Source organism: Ascaphus truei, chromosome 3, assembly GCF_040206685.1.
Source record: "Ascaphus truei isolate aAscTru1 chromosome 3, aAscTru1.hap1, whole genome shotgun sequence".
NCBI classification, from domain to species: domain Eukaryota; kingdom Metazoa; phylum Chordata; class Amphibia; order Anura; family Ascaphidae; genus Ascaphus; species Ascaphus truei.
Window position 1 is genome coordinate 86,764,550 of NC_134485.1, and position 23,603 is coordinate 86,788,152.

A 23,603-nucleotide genomic window follows, 5' to 3' on the forward strand; every position below is an offset into this window, starting at 1 on the left:
GTACAAGTATAAGGGCTCGTTCAGGGAGGCAGCTGAGGACTCGGAGGGGGGGCGTGCGGGAGGCAGTGCTGGGAGTTTGCTGGCGACATGTGATTATCCCCCAGCAGACTTTTCAGCGTTGGGGAGGGGGCGGGGCTACAGGCGGCAGGGTAAAAGTATCCAAGCTGCAGTCATGAAATCATTCTGAAGAATGATTTCATTGGCTGCCTTGGTCCCTGTGACGCTGCTTCAGCTCCAAGAAACAAAATTTTCGTTTACTGAGCAGTCGTCAGCGGCAACGCCTGGCTTCGGAGGCAGGGCAGTAGCTACCCTGACAACAAGTATTCAAATTGAATACTTTGTTGCTCACGGCAGCACGCACGTCAGCACGCCCGCCCTCCGAAGCCAGCACCTTGAACGAGGCCTAACAAGGAAGGTACCCACGTGCACCACCAATACACAAGGGGGGAGGGGGGAGGTAGCGCTGCCCTCATACTCACATTTGGTATTACATTGGCGGACATCTTGCTCTCTTAGGTGCCCACGGGAAAGGGTGCCACCAGGACAATAAGGGGCACAGGTTGCTCCTTGGGATAGGAGAAAGGGGGTTCTGTCATTGTTATTGCTGTGTTGTATTATGCAAATGTGCTATATGATACCCTGCTGGTAAAGTTATTATTGTTTACACTGCTGTAAGTGGTTATTCACTGTATAGATATATAGGTTCCTGTGAGGGGTCATCTCGTCTCTGGCGGGATCCTCACAGATGGAGGCACTGCATCTTGCACCCCAAGCTCCCAATGAGTGGAGGCTTAGGCCTTCTGTACCCAAACAGGATAGCACCACTGTACCAGTAGCACCCATAGTACCTGCAGATTCCTTAGGCAGGGATAGGGGTGTTACACTAAGATAGGGTTGGAATCTCCCTCTATTGTTTTACAGTGAAGGGAAGTGCCTGCACGGATCAGCATCCCTGACATAGGTAATGTACCCTTAGTAACCAACCACTAAGACTTCTATGTGGACTCCCTTCGAGCTGAGCAGGGAGGGTTACAATATATAACGCTTAATAAAGTTGTTTTTTTTCCGTCTGATTTGGATTAAATCAGGCAGGGGGGTCCTTACTAATATAACGGATGAAAATTGGGGCTCGACGTAAAAAGTTTGCGCACCCCTGCTGTAAGGTGTTTACAGCTTAGTACCACTAGGCCAATTTTGTTTTGGGTACAGTAGACACTGAAATGTTGTGTGTGTTTCCTCTATCATTCAATACAAATGAAATGTCTCATGAAGCGACCATTACAGTTGATAGTCAGGAGACTTTTATATATAACAACCAATGTGACTCTGATAATGAAGAAATTGTGCAGGGACTGACACAGAGGAATTTACCATGTTGGGCATCACAAAGTCATTACAATAATTTTTATTGTGCACAGACTTGCAGTCCCATAAAGATGAAATGACATAATCCCAGTGCTACGGAGCTAATGCTAGGTGTCTAGATCATGCTTTGGCTGGGACAGTTCCAGGCACATTTGGGACCAGGCCCCTTTATCAGCCAGTTTTCTGTATTTACAAGCCTTTGGGCCTTTCTAATTTCTGAGTCTGCTTCTCTGTGGCACTTAGGCATAATAGGTACCTTACTTCATTTTTTTACTGCCTGTGGATTGTATGTGAAATCTTCCGTTTTTTAATGCAACTGTTAACGAATGTGCCTCACGTCAGCATGTCATAACTTTATTATTTTCATGTCTCAGTAAACATATTTTGTTTGTTGCTTTTTAACTATGATGTGCTGAAACTTTTTTGTGATTTGTGATTTTAATGAACATCGTGGCCTTAAAGCTAGGGTGACTTGATGTTTCAATTTAGCCGGGACAGTCCTGGTTGTTAGGCCTCTGTCCTAACTTTTTGGGGTGCTGTCACGGTTTTCTATCCCGCTAGCCAGTCGCTCATGTGCATAGGTGATCGGCACTTGCTGGCTGCTCGTGTGCATAGGCGATCGGCACTTGCTGGCTGCTCATGTGCATACGTCATCGGCATTTGCCGACCTTGCATGTGCAATCGGCATGCTCCGATCGCGCATGTGCATGGGCAACCGGCAAACGCCGACCGTGTATGTGCAAGAGCAGCCGGCAAGTGTCATTTATCCTAGTTTTTGCCGATACAAATATGGTCACCATACTTAAAGCAGCATTTTGTCTTGCCCGTTTTCTTTCTTTTAAAAAAATAAATAAAGGCAGCAGTTATTTGCCTTTACGGGAATGCAATTATCTATGCTGTCGATCGATCTGTTCGATAAAGACATAAAGTAAAGAGTGAGATGTTTTAACAAATGTTGCCGTATTATCTAATACTTCACAACTGATTTATTTAAAAAAAAAAAACCACAAAAGAACAAGGGATTTTGAATGAAATGCGGCTTTAATATGAAATTGAGTAAATAGACATACAAGCCCATATTTACAAAACTGTGCTAATCCTCAAGACATCTTCCGGTGTGAAAATGTGTTTTGCGGTGTAGCGCCGCTTTGTAAATATGGACCAGAGTATACTGAAGAGATGATGCTCGAGTAGCTCAAATAGCATTTAAGTCGTATTCAATAAGCCCTGAAGCAGGAAAACTCCCATTCAAGACAATGTGAGTTTACCATAATGAGCTGCTTCGGGGCTTATTGAATACTGTATGTCTCTAAGAAGCTATTCTCATAGAGGGGTTGATGTGACATTTTGAGTACACGGGTCATTGAGAAATTAATGTGACACCTGTGTTTATGAACAATGGATCTAAGTGGTTAAATATTTTGAAGGAACACTAGGGCTTATGGCAGAGAAGTTGATATAATTTTGATGGGTGGCATATAAAGGGTTAATGTGACAAAGCAGCAGTGTAATTTGTATGAGTGGCATATAAAGGGTTAATGTGACACTGCATGGTTGATGTGATATTTTGGCCATAGAGGGACAGGTTAATGTGACATCTAAGAGTTCCGTGACACAAGGTCATATACATTGAGGGGACTTAGGCACCAAAAAGTGGTGCAATTCTGGAGCAAAAAAAGCTGCACCAGATATGTCAAAGATAAAATCCTATTGATTTCAACGGGATATTATGATACATACATTGCAGATTGTTTTCCCCAGGATTGCACCACTTGTGCTCGGACACCTTTTGAACCCTATGTGGTTATAAGGTCACTGTGTGCTCTGCTTTTATTGAGGCACCTGAGGAGCAGTTACACTGCTTTCATTAACAATGTTATGCATTGAAGAGTTAGCCCGCTTTAATCAATGGGCCTGGCTAACCATGCCGAGGAGAGGAGGCAGTGCTTCCTCTCACAGTGCATGCTGGGAAGTGTAGTCAACATACTGTAAAAGAGCAGCTTGAGGAAATGCGACAGCCGTAAGGTAAAGCAGTGTGATCACCAGTCAGTCACTGCAGAGCATTGCAGAGGGAGATTTATGTGTGACAATGCATTAATATTCATCCTTCTATATCTACACTTTCTCGTGGTGCAATTTCTCTGCATTGTTGCACAATATTAGCACGTTTGATCTTCCTGGATGTTGGAAGAGTTTGATTTTCTCTATAGGGCTCCATCAAAATATCAGCAAAGCTGTCCATAAATCTTAATATCAGAATGGTCATGTTTAAGAGGTCTGCAAATGAAACATGGATTTCAAGTTCTATAAATGTTATGGGGCAGTCTTTGTCCAACTTTTTTTTTTTTTGCTAAATAATGAAAATTAGATTAGGGTTTTTAGAGAATTAAACTCATAAATAGCCCTCGTTGACGTCAAATGAAGACATTGTTTTGCTATACAATGCCAGGATTATAGTGGAAAGATTGGCAAAGTTGGACAATATTAGCCAGGAGTAGTGTCTTTATCCAAAAGGGTTCTCCAGTCTGCATAGCTTTTTTGTATTTTTTTTTTATTTGCTCCATTGTTTTATTATATGCAAAAATTGCACAACTTATGTGTCTTTTCTGGCTCCGAGTAATAATTATTTGCCAAGGCGCATATTTCTTGTCTGTTTTCTATTATCTAAATTGATATTGTACAAAACAGCCTTGAAAAAAAAATAGGCCTTAGCCAAAAGTGCATAAAATAAAAAGCTCATGTTTTGTCTATTGGATAAAGCAACCAAGTGCTGTTGCCAAAACCACTCGTTTTCATGTTTCTTTTGTCTATTATTAAAGGAGTAGTCTCCACTTCATTGCAGATATAGGGGCAGATTCTATATATGCCAAAACGGCCAATCGGGCAGTTTTTTTGTGTCAAATTCCCCATTGAAGACAATAGGGAATTTTAGCATATATAGAATGGACCCCATAACCTTAGGCTGCAATAGGCAGACCGCGCGTCCGCACGCTGAGCGATCAGACTGCCTAAAGGCAGTGATCGCGTCTATACAGCGTGAGGGGGCGTGCGATGCGCGTGAAATCGGTTAAAACGGATTTCTCGCACGATAGAGCGGTCACGTGAGTGGTTCGCCCAATGAGGGCGAACTAGCTCCGTGATGGCAGTGGCCCACCCATAGACACGCCCGGACGGCGCGTACTAATGCCAGGGAAAGCAGCCGCTTTCTCTCAGCCTCTGCGCGCCTCCGCATGGCTGCAGTGTCTATGGACGCAGCATTACATTAGCAGTAGCAGTCCTTGCCTTACTCCCCTTATTTATTAACATAGGTGGGCAGCAGAGGTTATCCGGAGTGAACCATGTGCATTTCAGCTCTGAGGACTCCCTAGTGAAGCCGTTGCGGCTTCCTATTGGCCCGCTTGACCCAAATATTTAAACCGCGATTTTGATTTCCCAGACAGCACCTTCCTTGGTAAAAATATTGAGAATCAGAGGGGCACCAGAGCTGAAATGTAATGTGGTAAAGCTCTGTAAACTCTCTGCTCCCCACCTATGTAAAAAAAATAATAATAACAGCAGGGGGGCGGGGGGAGGGTTGCTCTTGTATTTATGTATATCTTTATATAATGTCATTCATGTACCTAGTGATTCACAGCAGTGATACACGTGATAATCGTATAAATAACAAATATGGGAAGAAGTACTTTCAGACATAAAAGTAACATTTAGGAAAAGGAGTCCCTGCCCCGAAGAGCTTGAAGAGTGGTTGAAGTGCAATTATAATTGTACATTTCTAAATAAAATTAGCAGTGCCCTGGGTGTAAAAATACCAACGTAGGCTCTGTTCCCCCAGTACCATACAAATCACTGCAGTCCTAACAGGCCTTTTTGCATGCTTTTTTACAGGTATCCTTTCACTTTTATGCCAAATTACTCTTAATGTCTGCTTGTTAGTTCCTACAGTATATGTGCTGTACTGTATATGCCTCCTAGTCAATGTGCTGGGAAGAGTGCAGTGCCGTTTAATTGAATGGAGCGAGGACTTATTCACACGCCTATCTATCAATGCAAAGAATAGTGTTTCTGCTTGAGACTGTCGTATGTAAGAAGATGGTAAATTAAGATTTGTGAGACTAAGAAAGTTAAAAATGACATTTGAAAATGTTAAATAAAAAGTAACAACAATTTCAGTTAAATAAAGGTTCAGTTGAGAGTCCAACCATTCTCTGGTTAGCCCGTAAAGCCTCTATGAGAGGTCAATTTATCTCAATAGCTTCATACAGGAAAAGAGTCAAAAACCTTAACCAGGGAAAGTTAACGGCAAAAATAATTGAGTTAGAACAGGAACAAAAAGACGCCCATGCAGGAAGATTAATAAATTCTACGCCAGGCCAGAGAGGAATTACGTAGACTAAGATTGGAAAACACAGAAAAGGGTAATAAGGCGAGTAAGTTAAGAGGGTTTACATCTAAAACGCACGTTTCAGCGATAAGACATGGTAACGGAGAAGTTACACTTAACTCTTTCCAAATTACCGAGGAGTTTTCTAAATATTATAATAAATTGTATAATCTGGAGTCATCAAACCCCAATTTTAGTAAAGCATCTATAGAACAAATCGCTATTTACAGGTTTGCGATTTGCCAAAGTTGACTACGGAAGAGCTCGAGGGTCTCAATGCTAAAATAAATATTTTAGAGTTAAGGGAGGTTATTAAAGGTTTGAAACCCTCAAAAGCTCCTGGTCCAGACGGATTCTCAAATTTAAACTATAAAAAATATTTTGGCATTGTAGCTCCATATCTTCTAGATACAGTATGTTCAATAATTGTTTTAAGGATTCCCAGATCCCCATGCAAATGTCAGAAGAAAATTTGGTAGTGATACCTAAAGAAGATAAAGATCGAATGAGTTGCGCAAGTTATAGGTCAATTTCACGTCTTAATACAGATGTTAAAATTTATAGTAAAATTCTGGCGAATAGATTAAACCCAATTCTTCCCCGCCTAATATATAATGATCAGGTAGGTTTTGTAAGTAAGCGTCAAGCCTCGAATAATACGTGTATGATTATTAATATAATAGATTATTTAAGTTTTTCTAGACCCAAAACTGTGTTATTGAATTTAGATGCCAAAAAAAACATTTGATAGAATTAAATGGGATTTTCTGGATAGAACTATGCAAGCGTTTGGTTTTTCTGGTCCATTTTTAAAAGGGGCCCAGGCTCTATATGACTCCCCAACCGCTTTTAAAAAAAATTCCAGGTGGGGAGTTAAACCAAATTAAAATCAGGAATGGCATTAGGCAGGGATGTCCATTATCTTCTCTGCTTTTTGCGTTAACGATTGAGCCTCTTGCAACTAAAATTAGCAAAACTCTAAATATGCAGGGTATTAAAATCGACCGGGAAAATGTCAAATTATCTTTGTTTGCTGATGATATTATTCTGACAATCTCGAATCCCCTGATTTCTCTTCCCAATTTACAAGAAGATCTTTCTGAGTTTGGCTCTCTTTCGGGTTATAAAATTAATTCTGCCAAGTCAGAGGCACTAAACTTAACTTTATCAGATACAGAGGTAAAACTAATGAAATTACATTTCAACTACCATTGGAATACAGCAAGATTGAAATATTTAAGGATCTTTCTTACAAAAAATTACCAATCTCTTTACAAATATACCTACCCGGAGCTTTTCACAAGAATCAAACGTGATCTTTTAATATGGAATGGTGTCCATATCTCCTGGATGGGCTGTATTATATCAGTTAAGATGAATTTTCTCTCGAAACTACTATACTGTTTTCAGACACTTTCAGTCTCTATCCCGATAAAATATATAAGGGATTTACAGAATAAGAATATGCAGTTAATATGGGGTAAAAAAAGACCAAGAGTTGCGAGATCAGTTATGCTCGCACCCATGGAAAGAGGGGGTCTGGCGGTACCTGATATTAAGAAATATTATTTAGCCTCCCACTTGAAACAGATCATTTTTTTGGCATGCTCAGAAAAAACAATATAGGTGGGTAGATTTAGAAAATATATTTAATAGTTCAGCGGCACTTCCGGCCCTTTTGTGGAATAATAAATTAATAAAATGTTCTAGACCAGACCTTTTTGATTTGTCAGTAATAAAATTCTCTTTTAAGATTTGGCAAAGGGTTAAACCTCAATATCGGTTATTATCAGTTCCCTCGAGATGTAACCCCATTTTTGATAACCCTGACTTTGGTCCAGGATGGTTTACCAGCACTTTTGATGTATGGAAGGCAAAGAATATTAGAGATGTGGGAGATATGCTATTTAAAGGTAAACTGTTAAAGTTCAGGTATTTTTTTTATCAGAAATGCTCTTTCACGGGTGCTGAGGTGTTTAGATTTTTACAAGTTTGTCATTATATTAGGCTGCTGTCCCCAGGTGGGTCTTTCCTAGATAGCTCTGTTTTCGAAGAGTTATGTAGAAATGAAAATGATCAAAAGGGTCTCATCTCCTCTGTTCCAAGTTCTTATCTCTCGGGAAATTAACGTCTCCTATACCCACCGTTATATGGATCAATGGGCTCATGATTTCCAGATAGAGTTTTTGTGGGAAGAGATATGGGACAATGCAACAATATCTAAAGAGAATATTTATAAAGTTATTTTTAGATGATATCGGACTCCTCAGAGGCAGATTTACCCAGGGGCCACGAATCTGTGTTGGAGAGGCTGCGGTGGTGTTGGGGATATGGCCCATATTTGGTGATTTTGCCCAAAAATACAGAGATTTGGGGTAATCGTGCAGAATTGATACGAGAAATAATTGAGATAAGGATCCCCCTAGACCCGCTTACAATGGCCCCGGGGAAACCCCTGGATAATTTAAACCAAAATACATGCAAATGATTATCACATATTCTGACCGCGGCGAGGCGTGCAAACGCAGGGGTCTGGATAAAGACCCAACCCCCTTCCAGGAGAGAGATTATTTTAAGTGTAAAAGAGGTCCAATCAATGGAGAGATTGACAGCCTATGTAAGATATAACACAAGAACATTTCATAAGGTATGGGAGCCTTGGTACTCTTAATGGAAATGTTTGAATCAGTGTGAGTAGAGAATTCTATCCTCTCAGAGAGTTGATTATTGTGTGATGTTAGCGGTGTTGTGGTCACTCATCGACGATATGCAGTATTTTATGATTCCCCTGTTAAGAATGTGGTACTCCCTCCACCCCCCTTCCCCTTTTCTATTTTCTGTATCCCTTCCTTTTTGTTTTCCTAAACCTCTAATAAAAAATAAGTTACAAATAGAAAGTAACAAAAAAAACAAATTACAGACACATTGTTTGATATATATTATGTATATACGTGCATTTGATATATATTATGTATATACGTGCATTTCTTAACTCACCCTATTGGAACCCCCCCCCCCCCCCCCCATCAATTGTAAACTAGCACTCGCTGAACAACGCAAATGTTTTTTATACTCTGAAGCTGAATGCAAAGTCCCCTTGCGTTGTGTTGGCAATGTAATGGTAAAAATACCTAGATGCCTTTTGGATTGTTTTAATTTTTTTACTTATTGCACGCACGAGGTCTGCATAACGGTGCCTATTTAACGTTTTCTAATAAGAATTTGGGAGAACATTTATACGGAAAGTTTTAGACTTTTTAAGAGTCTTGATGTTTTTGTGTTGAAGGGGCCGCACCTTTGGCAAATGTGCTCATGTAGAGATTTTGCCAAAACTTGTTCTGCAGCCACCAGGAGGCCATCACTCTGAAGGAATTTTGGTGTGTTGGAGTGGAAATGTCCAAGTTCCATAAAAAAATAACCTGAGAATGTTCTGTGCTAGTGCAGCTGACATGGGGGAGAAGGGGGTGTCAAATTTATATACATATCATTTTTTTATTGTTTTTTTTTTGTATAAACACTTACAAAAGAGAAACATATTTCCATAATTCAGGAAAATGTGAATGTAATGAGCCTCCGTCCGATATTAAAAATCCTGAAGTAGGAAAATGTAGATATTAATCACAGCTACAAGTCTTAGATGCAGGTTACGAAAACATCTCTGTGGATCTCTAATCACGTTAGGATTTAGTAGGCACACATTCAGATGCAAATTGTGACTAGAATTAGGAGTGACAGGGAAAGATGCGTGGAATATCCCGAGGTTTACATCATTGCTAAATCCAGACACCAGCTGCATTTCACTGCATCAGGTTGTAGGTATTGATCCAAAATGCTTGTAAGAATGACAAAAGCAAAAAGGCACAAGGAGTAATGTTAAACAATTGTATGGTACATAGAAAAAATGGCTAACGTTTCGGTCCCCTTAAGGCAGGGGTGCGCAAACTTTTCTGTTCGCGCCCCCGTCTGCTCTCCCCTCCCCCCTCCTTAACCTGCTCTCTGCCATCGGCGGCGTCATGTGATGTCGAGTTGCCATTTGACCCAGTGGCGTCATTTGATGTTGCGTTGTCATGGCGACGAGTTGCCGAAGAGCCGGCTGGTTACCGTGGTAACCTTTAGCCTACAATAGGCTCTGGGGAAAGCCTCATTAATTAAGTACTTAATATTTTAAGTACTCATATCTCCTGACCTGGATCATTACATTACAAAAAAAATACAAACCGCTTTGTAAAAGGCAAGATAGATGTCTTAAAGTAAGTAAAAAAATATAAAATGCTAAATCGGCATGGGCTTCTGTCTTAAGGCAAACAAGCTTAGTAAATATGGGGAATTTCGGCCAAAAAATGGCCCAATCGGCTGCTTGGGCGGACATAGAATAAACCCCTTTTTGTTACCTAAAGAACAAGGAAACATTTAACATGCTCAGAATGGTGTTTAGAATGCACAACATGAGTTTACATTGCCCACAGCAGCTTTTTACATGTAACCTTTGAAATGCATGGAATGCCTTTAACAACACACTGAAAGTAGGCTTCACTTTTACAAACGTGTGAGCCTATAGAATGTGCATAGCCACTTTTCCAACACGTGGAACTACGTCTACAGTAAAAGCAGAGCAGCCTTTACCATGTGAAGAACAATCCTCAGATGTAGGGGGAAAAAACGTGTACTATATGCACATCCAAACCTTTAGAATAATTTATTTTACAATATATTATAATAAATTCTAGCTGCACGATGTATAAATGTAATATTGTCTCTGCTTCCACTCCTTTAGGGAACAAGTAACTTGTCTTGCTGAGTTTAAGGAAACTGAGGAGAGCAGAAGCCTGCGTGGGCAGAGGTTTTTGGCTTCGTCACAGTGTCACAAAGCCCAGTAGGTACACAGAGAAGAGCTATATAGCCAGAAAGGGAGAGTCGCAGGGGGGAAAGAGCGGTGGGTTGGTATGGCCGCCCCTTGCAGAGACCTGCAACAAGTCAGAGAGGTTATTGCCTCCGCTCACAAAGACTGCTCACCTGCACAAAAGCTGCAGTTCTATGACCACTGGGCCCAGGAATACGAAGAGGTAATGAAGTTCTGTGTTTGTGCACAAGTTTCTCCATGTGATTGTATCTGTATCTTCCCATGTGTCGGTGATTTTTTTATTTATTTTTCCTCTCCTCAGGATGTCTCGGTGTTGGAGTACAAAGCTCCCTGTCTGGCTGCGGTGGCGCTGGCCTCAGTGTGTGTCTCTGATCGGGAGTCCCAGCTGGTGCTGGACGTAGCTTGCGGAACCGGACTTACAGCTCAGGAGGTAAAAAGGCAATTCAGTGCGGGCATCACTAGCATGTTTGGGGAGTCTACTGTATGTATGAGCAAGCGATGAGAGAAGGCCGTCCCTAGGCGGTAAGCAGGTAAGGCACCGCATAGGGGCAGCAGGTCTCAGGGGGGCGTCAAGAAGGAAAGTGTAGCAGCACTGCTGCTTTCCTTAATTTTTATTATATACATGTAGGAATGAACCCCGTTAATTTCAGCTTCGGGGACCCCGTGCTTCTTGAGAAGCACCTCCTTAGGGGGTGCCGGTATCTCAGCTCAGGTTTAAAGCCCCGGGTCACATGGGCCAATAGGAAGCCATATATGATATCACGGCTTCCTATTGGCCCATGTGATGGGACATCTAAACCTGAGCTGAGATACTGGTACCCCCTATGGAGGTAAGTATCTCAGAAAGCAGGGACTCCCAATAGCTGAAATGAAAGGGGTTCAACTAGAAATTCACTGCTTCCTACCAAGGAAGGGGGGGGGGGGAGATGTTATGCGGAAAAAAATTCAGGGGACAAAATATTTTTTAGGGGGGAGGGGAAAGTTCATCTTTAATAGTGCTTGCCTAAGGGCGGCACATACCCTAGGGATGTGCCAGGGGAAGAATATGAGAAGCATGTATGTATGCAAGCACTGCACGTGTATATAGAGTATCACAGAATTATGTATATGTGCAAGTAGTATGTGTATGCATGCATGCATGCATGCATGCCAGTGATATGTTCTTGTGAAAGTAGTGCATGAGCAGTCTGTATGTGTGTGCAGAACATATGTGCAGTTTTGTAAGAGTTTGTGAAGTGTGGGTAGTATGGGTGTGTCAACACCAGCAACAAAGAAAGGGTTCTTTACAGTAAGGGCAGTTAAAATGTGGAATTCATTACTCATGGAGACTGGGATGGCAGATACAATAGATATCTTCAAAAAAAGGTTGGACATCTTATTAGAAAGGAAAGTTATACAGGGATATACCAAATAAGTAAACACGGAAAGGATGTGGGATCGAGAGCAAAGTCTTCATCTTTGCTGATGATACTAAATTGTGTAAGGTAATAGAATCAGAGCAGGATGTAATTTCTCTTCAGAAGGACTTGGAGAGACTGGAAACGTGGGCAGGTAAATGGCAAATGAGGTTTAATACAGATAAATGTAAGGTTATGCATTTGGGATGCAAGAATAAAAAGGTGACTTACAAATTAAATGGAGATATATTGGGGGAATCCTTGATGGAGAAGGATTTAGGAGTGCTTGTAGACTGCAGGCTTAGCAATAGTGCCCAAAGTCATGCAGTAGCTGCAAAGGCAAACAAGATCATATCTTGCATCAAACGGGCAATGGATTGAAGGGAAGTAAACATAATTATGCCCATTTACAAAGCACTAGTAAGACCACACCTTGAATATGGAGTACAATTTTGGGCACCAATCCTAAGAAAAGACATTATGGAACTAGAGAGAGTGCAGAGAAGAGCCACCAAATTAATAAAGGGGATGGACAATCTAACTTATGAGGAGAGGCTAGCTAAATTAGATTTATTTACATTAGAAAAGAGGCGTCTAAGAGGGGATATGATAACTATATACAAATATATTCGGGGACAATACAAGGAGCTTTCAAAAGAACTATTCATCCCACGGGCAGTACTAAGGACTCGGGACCATCCCTTAAGGTTGGAGGAAAGGAAATTTCACCAGCAACAAAAGAAAGGGTTCTTTACAGTAAGGGCAGTTAAAATGTGTAATTCATTACCCATGGAGACTGTGATGGCAGATACAATAGATTTGTTCAAACAAAGGTTGGACATCTTTTTAGATGGGAAAGGTATACAGGGATATACCAAATAAGTATACATGGGAAGGATGTTGATCCAGGGATTAATCCGATTGCCAATTCTTGGAGTCAGGAATGAATTAATTTTTCCCCTTAATGGGGTTTTTTGTTTGCCTTCCTCTGGATCAATAAGTAAGTATAGATATAGGATAAAGTATCTGTTGTATAAATTTAGCACAGGTTGAACTTGATGGACCTATGTCTTTTTTCAACCTCATCTACTATGTAACTATGTAACTATGTTTCTTCAGGGAGTAATCTGATTGCCATTATTGGAGTCAGGAAATAATTTATTTTCCTCTTATGAGACATCATTGTTGGCCTTCCTCTGGATCAAAATACTGTAAATACAAATACAGGCGTGTTATGTATGTATGTATGTATGTATGTATGTATGTCTTTATGTATATAGCGCCAAAAGCGTACTCGGCACTTCACAAAGAATACAGTACAGGGAATTATAATAATACATTAAGCGCAGCAAAATCAGACAATAGGAAAGGAAATCCCAGCCCCGAAGAGCTTACAATCTTAGAGTTATGTTGGGAAACTTACAGAGACAGCAGGTGAGGAATACGTGTTGTAGATGGCTGTGCTTGGTCACAATGGGTGGTAGGAGTGACTGTGAGTGTGGGACAATAGCCATGAGTGCAGGCTATTGGGATGCTTGATTTGTGGGGTAAATTTTAAGGTTGGTCAGAATTACATCAGAATGTTAACACCATTTGCATTGGAGGAAATGGCAGGGAGGCATGGGTGAGAGCAGGTGTATTTATGTCTGGGTTCAGGATTAGGAGAGGAAAGAAGGTGTGAATAGAAGATTTGTGGGGGTGCTTTTTATTGAGGGGCAAGGAAGTTGTTGGGAAAGAGGTGTATAAATAATGTTGCAGTGTACAGTATGGGCACAGACATAGGTGGAGGGCAGGAGAGATTAAGAAATGTGGATAGGCGGGAAGTGGGAATGTTGGAGAGAACAGAAACGTTTACAAAGGAGTGAGGAGACATTAAACAGAAAAAGCAGTAAGGAAGGCATTGTGAGATGCAAGACGAGAGACTAAACCAGGTATTGGTGGATAGGAAGAGCACAAATTATCACAGCAATTAGAAAGTCAAGTTCTCACAGTTTACAAGATTGTAGTTGTTTTTGAAGTGCAGAGTCCAGATCGTCTTGTAGTATTCGACTCCAATTCTAACTCCAGTATTAACTCCGCAGACACTTTATGTGACGCTTTGAGGTGACACAGCCATGTGGCTCACAGCCAAGATAGACTCACTTAAATACTCTAACACACAGTCACTTGGCTAACAATTAAGGGGGGGGGGGTGAGGTCTGCCTATTCAGCTCATACCAGGTAGATGTTAAACAAAGATTATCACCCGGAATCCATCCCACAAACCGCAATCGGTTAGCGGACCGTTAGATTGCGGATTCTATGTTAATCCGCGGCGGTGAGTGTCGGATAATCCGTTCTAAAGTCGGATAATGCGTTCATCGGAATGCATTATCTGGCTGTCGGATAGGGAGGACCACCTGTATAGGATAAGTATCTGTCGTCTACATTTAGCATAGGCTTAACTCGATGGAAATATGTCTTTTTTTTCAACCTCGTACTCTGTAACTATGTAACACTATGACTGTGCAACTAATACATTTTTTTATTGTTCTGTAATATTCCTGTCTGCTCTTTCCTCCCCAGCTTCCCCCAATTTTTCCCTCTTCTTCTCTCACCAGTTCTCCCTTTCGTCCAGTTGCAGCGTCGCGGCTTTAGCCTGTTTCACGGATTGGATGGCAGTGCTGGGATGCTTCAAGTTGCTCATAGCAAAGGACTGTATCAGGAGCTGAAGCAGTGCATGCTGGGACAGGAGCCACTACCTTCTCCGTCTGGTAACAGATAGTGTGATGGGCGTGCCTGGAAGATATGATACTGTGCTTTGCCTCTCTTAGGCTGGGGCCATGGTTCTGTAGACCGTGCGGAGGAGTGCGCACGCTGAGCAAACCGACTGCCTTAAGGCAGTGTTCGCGTCCATGTGGCGTGCGGGCGTGTCCACGCGAAAGCAAGAGGGGGCGCGCGTTGCGTGAGAAATCAGTTAAACTGATTTCTCAGTGCGACAGACAGGTCACGTGAGCGGTTCGCCCAATGAGAGCGAACCAGCTCCAGTGACGTCACTGGCACGCCCCCATACACGCCCACAGACAGAGCGCGTACAATGGCCAAAAAATGCACCCGCTTTAAGCGGGTGACGTCACGGCCGCGCGTGCCTCTGCACGGGCGAAGGCACCATGGCCCCAGCCTTAGACCTCATCCCCACTGCTTGCAGCTGTGCACGCTATGGTGTGCAAGACGCAAACAAGATACGGCCCTCTATGGGGCCCGGCCCTAGTCACTGCCGCCACGCGCCTGCACAAAGCGCGATACGTGACCACCTTTGCCAAAAGACACGATTTTTGGCACAGCGGCCGAGCTTTTGCCACGTCACGGCGGCGGTTCACCCAATGAGGGCAAACCGGCTGCGTGACATCCTGGTCGCACTCCCGCTGCGACTTCCCATCACGAGTGATCTCAAGTCCTTCAGATTACTCGGATGTAGGGAACGAACACCGCCAAGCATCCCGTCGCGTGCGTGACGTGCGCTCTAGGGCCGTAGCCTTAAAGTCTGACCCTACTGAGTTCATATAACACGTTCTCTCAGGCCCCTATTCCAGATTTGAGCTTGATTCAAATGAGTAAGACTAGTGTCTTCTACAACACAGGAAAGGTGTGTCATGGCCTAATAAATGTAACCCCAGGGCCATTATTCATTATAGTGGTGCATTAACATTCATTGAAATGTGTTACCACACTGCTCATCCATTAAACGTGGATCTTACAGTCTCTTGAACACTTAGTTTGTGACGCACTCCAGCTGTCTCATTTTCTCTGGCACTGTGTTTCAGCTGAGTGCGATGCACTGGTACATGATTACTCTCACGGGCTTTCTGACACTCTTTTTCAGGGCGGTACGATGCCGTGGTCATTGTGGGAGCGCTGAGTGAGGGGCAGGTTCCAGTATCGGTGATGCCGGAGCTGATTCGTGTCACAAAACCTGGTGAGTGAACCACACTGTCTGTCCTATCTCAGTCTTCTTCGCTTGCAGACTCTGCCGCTCTCGTGGTGACTCTTTGGCCTTGATTATACCCGGTCCGGCAGTGTGCGCGCTCCCTCGTGACGTCACAAGGGCGATGCGCACGACCGAAACCTGCACTGCAGGCAGAAGGCATCGGGTGGCGAGGAGGAGGCATTGTTGTGAGCGGTTCGCCCTCATTGGCTGAACCGCTCACATAATGTGGCCGGCGCGTGTCAAAATTCAAAATCTGCTTGGGAAAAGATTGCGTGGTCGCTCTGCAGCGCTCGAGCCGAGCACGAACTATAGGCAGTTGCATTGGATTACATTAATTTGTTTTGGTGGCGTGCACACGGCCGCTGCCGGTATAAACAATGCCTTACAGTAGCATTGCTAGTATTTGTGTTTATCAAAGAACAAGCAAAAGTACCCACTTTGGAATGACTCAATGAGTAAAGGCACCGACTCTGAAACCAATGACACGGAGTGTGAAGCAGGGGAGCCTGGTTCAAATCCCTTGTGATCCAAGTCACTTTATCTCCCTGTGCCTCAGGCACCAAAAAAATAGATCGTTAGCTCTACCGGGCAGGGACTCGCTGCATACATTGTCAACGCTATACAGGAGAAACCATTATTATAAGCTGACCAACATCGCAGAGACGAGGAAAATGATTCCTATCCAGCAAACTATTAACCCCCCTCCCCCCCATCATTTCCGAACTGAGTTTTCTAAGTGCATCACCACTCTTGTCTCATAATTCTAGAAGTAATTTAATTAGTTGTCATTGGTGGGTTTGTCAGTCTATAATGAAGCTTATTCTGCGCCCCAGCCCTGTTCAATGACATCAATACTGTGGATTTGCAATGAAGTTGTTGCCGTGCATTTGTAGCAATGGCAAAATCACCAACCGAGCAGATTATATTATTCTTGGTATTGGATTTCAGAACTGATTGAACAGGAGAAGGGGAAAAAAAAAAGGAAATGAAAATGTCCACAAACACGAACTGTTTCACTATAGATTTCTAAATCCGCCCTGATCACTGCAGTTGTGGAGTCGTCTCTGCATTCTCGGATGTAAGAAGTATATTTCCTATTCTGTGGTATTTGTATAGATCCTAAATTAAGAAGATCACTTTCATTCTTATGCCAGCAAGGCACTGCACCCCCCCCCCCCCCCACACACCTACCATAACACAGTAAGGAATGAAATGTATATTTTATTAAACACACCATCACTTGTTGGGGAGGGGGGTTGGTGCAGTAAGTAAACAATCCACACTACACAGCATATTTGTGTCATTATTTCAGATGAATGTGTCAGGTCTGGAAATATTAACCCTCCAAGGAGTTTCAATCCCTTAGTGGAAAAACAAACGTTTTACCAACATGCTTTCTTTTAACATAATTACATTTCTTTCAAACTGGATTTTTTTCCAGTGAAAGACCACCAAGTGGGGCCAATGGGAGGCGTCGCTTTTTTAAACTAACTCTGTTTCTCTCTGCTCTCTGACTTTTCCTGCTCTCTCTATTTTTAACTCTCTCTCTCTCTCCATGCAGGGGGCTTTGTGTGTCTCACTACCCGCAGTAATCCATCTAACCTCCAGTACAAGGCTGAGCTCGAGCGAGAGCTGTCTGCACTGCAGAGCAAAGGGTTATGGGACTGCGTCTCTGTGCAGGAGGTGGAGAAGTGGGAGAAAGCCAGCTCTGAGGAGGAGGCCGCAGAGGAATCAGACTACATTTCCGGGTCCATATACCTGTACCACAAACCTGCAGCCACTCCCGGGGTGCGGTGATGTTTTTAAGAGGACCCAGGGGAGCAGTAGTGGTTTCACGGATAATATTTTCCCAGTGCTTTTAATGTAAAGAAATATATGATTTCTAAACAGAAGAGTTCTATAAAAGCATTGATGCTACTGATGGTAGGAGGGGGCGTTTATAGCGGAATGTTTTATTACTATCAAAGAAGTAGAGAAAGGCAACCACATTGAGAGGCTGGAAGGAACATCTTAATTATGGTTTGAGACTGTAAATTAGACGATTGTTCACATTCGGAAAGATGGGATATGGTTACTGTTTTCCAATTATATTCAGGGTCAATGGAATTTTTTTTAAACTATGTCTATACCATTTAAAACAGGGTCACCAACTGAGATTAAAGGATATTTTAGCAGCAACAAAGGACGTGGAGTGAAAATGTGTCATATGCTTCTCTTGGATGCTGGAAAGTTGGGACAGAGCAGATTCATTTCAGAAAACGTTACACACTTTCTCAGACCATGTGCATGTATGTCTTTATTTATGTAGCGCCATTAATGTACATAGCACTTCACAGCAGTAATACATGTGACAATCATATAGATAACAAATAAGAAAATATAAATAACACATGAAAGGGAGAAGTGCTTCAGACATAAAAGTAACATTTAGGTAAAGGAGTCCCTGCTCCGAAGAGCTTACAATCTAATTTATTGGTAGGAAGAACGTACAGAGACAGGTGGGCGTTCTGGTAAGTGCGTCTGCAGGGGGGCAAGCTTTATGTAGGAGGTGTTAATTATCAGCCATGGAGCGACTCATATGCTTCCTTAAGCAGGTGTGTTTTAATGTGGGTCTTAAAGGTGGATAGAGTGGGTGCTAGTCAAATATTGAGGAGAAGGGCATTCCAGGGGTGTGGGGCAGTCAGTGAGAAAGGTTTAAGGCGGGAGAGGGCTTTAGATAAAAAGTGGTAGAGAGAAGACATCTTTGAGCGGAAAGCAAGAGTCGGGATGGTGCATAGCGAGAAATTAGGGCTGAGATGTAAGGAGGGGCAGAAGAGTGTAAAGCTTTAAAAGTGAGGAGGAGAATTGAGTGTGAGATGCGGGATTTGATCGGAAGCCAGGAGAGGGATTTCAGGAGGTGACAGATTTAGGAAAGAGTAGAGTGATTCTGGCAGCAGTGTTTAGGACAGATTGTAGGGGAGAGGAAAGGGAGTATTTTGGTAATATTGTGGAGGAAAATACAACAGTTTTTTTGCTATCTTTTGAATGTGAGAGACGAGTCGAGTGTGACCCCTAAGCAGCGTGCCTGGGCTACTGGGTGAATGATGGTACTTCCAACAGTAAGGCTGAGAGCGCACACACAGCGCTGCGTGCACGCGCCTCCGTCTGGTGGGCGAGGTGTGAACATCCCCAGCAGACGGAATGATTCGCGAGCGGGCCGGTTTCGGGGGAGGAAGCACGGGAGCTGGTGGGCGGCGGATGAATAAATAATGTTATATAATGTACATCATTTAATAATTAGAATAAATAATAAATAAAATAATAAACCCCGTCTCACCCGTCACCCTAGCAATTTCAGCAGCCAATCAATGAAAACGTCTGCACATTGATTGGCTGCTGAAACTGACGTCGCGCTGCTTTAGCCTGGAATCACACTTTTGAAAGACTCCAGCAACTGCAGCGGCGACACTACCATTGGCCGCCAAGGGTCAGTGACGAACGCGCGCACGTCGCATAGCGCTGTGTATGCTCAAGGCCTAATTTCCTAAGGAGGAAATAGGGCCAGGATTGGGAGGAAGTATGAGGAGCTCTGTTTTTGCCATGTTAAGCTTTTGTCAGCCGAGGTTCAAACACTTCAGTGGCAGAGGGTCCTGCAACCTCCGTGGCCACGGCCCCCTCTGGCACTTACTAATCATGTGATCACTATGTCACGCTGGTAACGTCGATGGGTGGGTGATCGCCTTCCGTGCAGATTGCAGAAATCAAGCCTAGCGCCATTGTCCTGGAACAGGATTGTGTTTTTCTCTGTCTTCAGGCTGCCCGCACTCCTTAGCCTAGCTGTGGCAACAATGTTTCAACATTGGGATTCTTGGCTTCAGCCAGTTGCCTTGGCAACCCCCCTTCCTGCCTTTATAACCCAGATGGAGCGCTCCTCCTCCCCTTTCCAGGTGGTATCCCATCAGCACAGACCAGCCTGCTTTCTTTTAGTACCAGCAGCCATCTTGAGCAGTCATTTCTCCTATCCTGGTAAAGTTACTGATTTTTACCTATCCCTATATCTTGCATTTATCCCACTTCCCTGATAGCTCCCCGCCCCCTCTCATGCCCCAGTGTTCCCTTAGTACTTTCCCGCCCTTTTTAATTATATGTTGTTGCCCCAAATAAACACTTCAGCAAGTAAGGAGGTTCCCTTGCTTGATATATGGGATTGAGTTAACCTGCCTGTCCCTGTGCTTCTATCAGGGTGTGCTTGGTCCAGAACAGCCATGATAAGTATGTCCAAAGGGAACTAAAGAGGTTAAACATAGGGAAGGAATACTTATTTTCTCCTTGTGAAATGTTGCATTAGAATATTTTGGTTGCTTTCCTCAGGAAATAAAAATATAATAGGAGTTTCTCATCCAGTTTAGCATTAAACCAAATGGTTAAACTCCATGGACATCTGTCTTCCTCCACCCCCCCCCCCCCCAAACACAACATTGCTATGTTACATTTTAACTAGGAGGAAAAAAATAATATCCTTGATGCTCCATTGTTGAGAGGTACTTCATGTATCCCTGATTCTGCGAGGAGCGATTGAGGTACTGAATACACCCCCTGACATTACTTAGGCGAGTTGCACTCTCTGACATAACTTTATATAAAGGCTCCGTATCTGCCACGTGAAGGTATTTGGAGGCGATGCACTGGTGTCGTAACTTATTATAAAAGGTTTTTTTATCAATCTTGTGATGCTATAATCATGGCTGGCCCAGGGGGGTGGGAAAAGTAGGTGTTTGCCTAGGGTAGGTAAGTGTTGGTGCCACTATTGTCAGGGCAGCCTGTGAGCACCACTCAAATAAATGGAGTTCAGAGACTTCCCTGACATTAAGGAGCTATTTCACTGCATATAAAATAGGGTCCTGCATGCACGTGTCAGCATGTGTGAGCTTACACTTGAGTGTGTACATGGAGGTTCAATATAGAATATCACCTATGCTACCAAAAGGCCTTGAGCCAGACCTGGTGGTAGGGGAATGCCCCAATACTCCTTCACACATCGGTTCTGGTATTGGGGTAAACGTGCAAAGCCAACAGATATTTTGTGGAAAGCACAATGATTAAATATTCGGTGGTAAGAGCGAGCTAGGTGGAAGTATGCTGGTCCTTCAAATGATTATTACATGGAACATTTTGGCAACCCCAGCTGTAAACCACTACCCGTGCGTGGCATAAGAAATAATCGTAGAAGTATTGGTCCTTGATGGTATCGTGCCACTTTTTTCTTCCGTACTTTATATTACGGGGGGAGAGGGGGAACAAAAGCAGGCTTGTTTCACACTACAAAAAGGGAGATAAAGTGAGAAAAGGCTTGTTAAATTATGACATCAAAAACATTATTAATAATATGCTTTTGAATAGAGCATCGGGTGTTGTACCTTTGAACAGTAGCTCTGTCATTCCGGCAGAGAGATGAGGGTGGAATGCTTGGATCTGGGTCTTCTTTGCCATTTAAAACTTTATTAATCCCTTGCTATAACAAGTTGTTGTCCTGACATTTAATTGAAGGACTTTAACAGCTTCCATATTTTACTAGGGGGGAACTTTATAAATCTTTTGTGTTACTAGGAGGGAGTTTCCAGATCATGTTTCCGTTTTGTATACAGTGACTTTAAAATAAATCCCTGGATTTTGCTAGAAGTGAGGGTTCTGCTTTGATACATTACAGAAAAGCAGTTTATAAATCACTCACAGATATCATCTTTTATACAGAGGGTCTTAAAAAAATATATATTGTTAATCTTGCATTGTTACTAGAAGAAAAGGGCCTGATCAGATTCTTATTAACAGGAAGTACGTTATCACTCCGCAAGAGGTGAAAGAGACATTTTGTAGTTCAGACATCAGTAGTGACATCAAGGGACACATTTTAAAGATGTAAATCCTTCTACCCGTTCTTTTTTTTTTAATAGAAGGCAAGAAGGGGGTCTCTGGTAGATAAACTGCTTCTCAAGATACCTCCGAAGGTGCCCCCGGTACCATCCCCTGCTGGGAAACCAGAATTGAGTTTTAAATCTCCCTGTCACATAGGAAGCTGCTCCTTATTGGCCCACGTGCAGTAGGAGATTTAAAAACCAGGAAGTACCAGAAGCACATACAGAGATAAGTATCTCCGGGATCAGGGGGTCCACTAGAGTTAGGGTGACAATATTTCTCCTAGGAAAAACCAGGACAAATGACTCGCATGGGCAGTTCTGTGTGCTGACTGCGCATGCGTGATGAGCGCCTGCCAGCTGCGCATGCTCGATTGATGTTAGCGGCCACTTATGCACGATCAGCACTTGACTTGCCGGCTTCTAGTGCGCTTGCTCAATCGGACCTTCCCGGTCGCGCAAGTACCGATCGCGCATTCGAGGCCGTAGTAGATAAAACCGTGACTGGCCAGAAAAGTCGGGAACCAGGACAAATGGCTAAAACCCGGGACGTCTGGTCACTATAACCAGAGGCCAAATTAATAAGATTCAGCTCCAGAGACCCCCTCCTTACCACCTATGCTGGAAAAAAGGGGCGGTGGGTCATTTAGTTGAAATACACATTTACGGTGTAGTTCCAAAATGTTTAATATCGATGATACAAGTATTGTTTAATCGTTTTTGCAAGTCTGGAATTTTTCCTTTGTTTTCATTTACAGCAGGGAACTGGAAAGGGGTCGGGCTTGTTATTGTCATTTGAAACTGTTACCAAACTTGAACTACACGGTCATGAAGGTGGCACGGTCAGTTGCAGGCTGAAATATGACTGACGTACTGATCGACGAGGTGTGGAGGGTTTAGTTTAATTTGATTTGTTGTGCCGTTATTTGCCTTTTGTGTTCATATTACCCATACATAGCATTATTATTATTATTTTGTCCATCCTGAAAAAACTGATTTCTGTGATGTCTCTGATAAGAATAGCCCTGACGTCACAGTCTGTTAACTATGTTGATACTGCCCTTTGGAATTTGGCAGGTGATTGTGTGTATATACAGTACCGACACACTTTATTCGAGTGTGGCCGGTACCGCAAGCCGGGAGATTTCCCGGCTTGCTAGTGGCCGCCCCTCGACGCGCGGTCACGCGTCTTCGGGAGCGTGCGCCCCCTGCACGCGCGTCCAGGGGCTCCCCGAGGGAGCCCTGGTGTCCCGCGATCGCGGGACAGCGGCAGGGGGTTCCGGGGGACCCGGCGGACCCGGCAGCGGTAGGGAGAGCGCCCCGATCGGAGGGCGCTCTTCCGCTGCTTCGGCGCGCGCCCGTCACTCTCGGGCGCGCGCCAGGCTACTGCTGCGGCCAAGAACGGGCAAATGCTCGAATAAACTTGGCCGCAGCAGTATAAATATATATATATAGTCTCCCTGGTAGTCTCTCTTTTATACACAGGGTGAGAGGAAGCGTGGAGGGTGTGTGATGTTATGGGGGTGCAGCAGGGGTGACATGAGAATGTAAATGTGGGTTACCTAAGGCTGAATATGTGGAAACCGATTTTCTCCCAATTTCACCATTACCTTAATCCAGATTCTGCTTCGCTCACTCCACACCTGGTTGTGACTTCTGTGTTTATTATCTGTTTTGTTGTGTAGCCCCTGGACCCCGGGCCAATCGCAGATACGGTGTTCTGGGGTCTGGCTAGGTGTCT

General features: G+C 43.4%; 1 protein-coding gene across 1 annotated transcript; it reads left to right on the forward strand.

Moving 5' to 3' along the window:
- Nucleotides 1-3,303: 3,303 nt before the first annotated feature.
- METTL27 (methyltransferase like 27) lies at nt 3,304-22,943 on the forward strand. Its single transcript, XM_075594519.1, has 6 exons — nt 3,304-3,390; nt 10,521-10,809; nt 10,909-11,037; nt 14,622-14,757; nt 15,867-15,959; nt 17,533-22,943. The coding sequence occupies exons 2-6, from the start codon at nt 10,690-10,692 to the stop codon at nt 17,766-17,768; spliced, it is 714 nt and encodes a 237-aa protein (XP_075450634.1). The 5' UTR covers nt 3,304-3,390; nt 10,521-10,689; the 3' UTR covers nt 17,769-22,943.
- Nucleotides 22,944-23,603: the final 660 nt, after the last annotated feature.

Excerpts from the sequence above, each read along its gene's own strand:
- METTL27 (XM_075594519.1), top strand. The coding sequence starts at position 10,690 with ATGGCCGCCCCTTGCAGAGACCTGCAACAAGTCAGAGAGGTTATTGCC. Across the intron at positions 10,810-10,908 it reads GGGCCCAGGAATACGAAGAG|GATGTCTCGGTGTTGGAGTA; the intron begins GTAATGAAGTTC and ends TCCTCTCCTCAG. Across the intron at positions 14,758-15,866 it reads GCCACTACCTTCTCCGTCTG|GGCGGTACGATGCCGTGGTC; the intron begins GTAACAGATAGT and ends ACTCTTTTTCAG.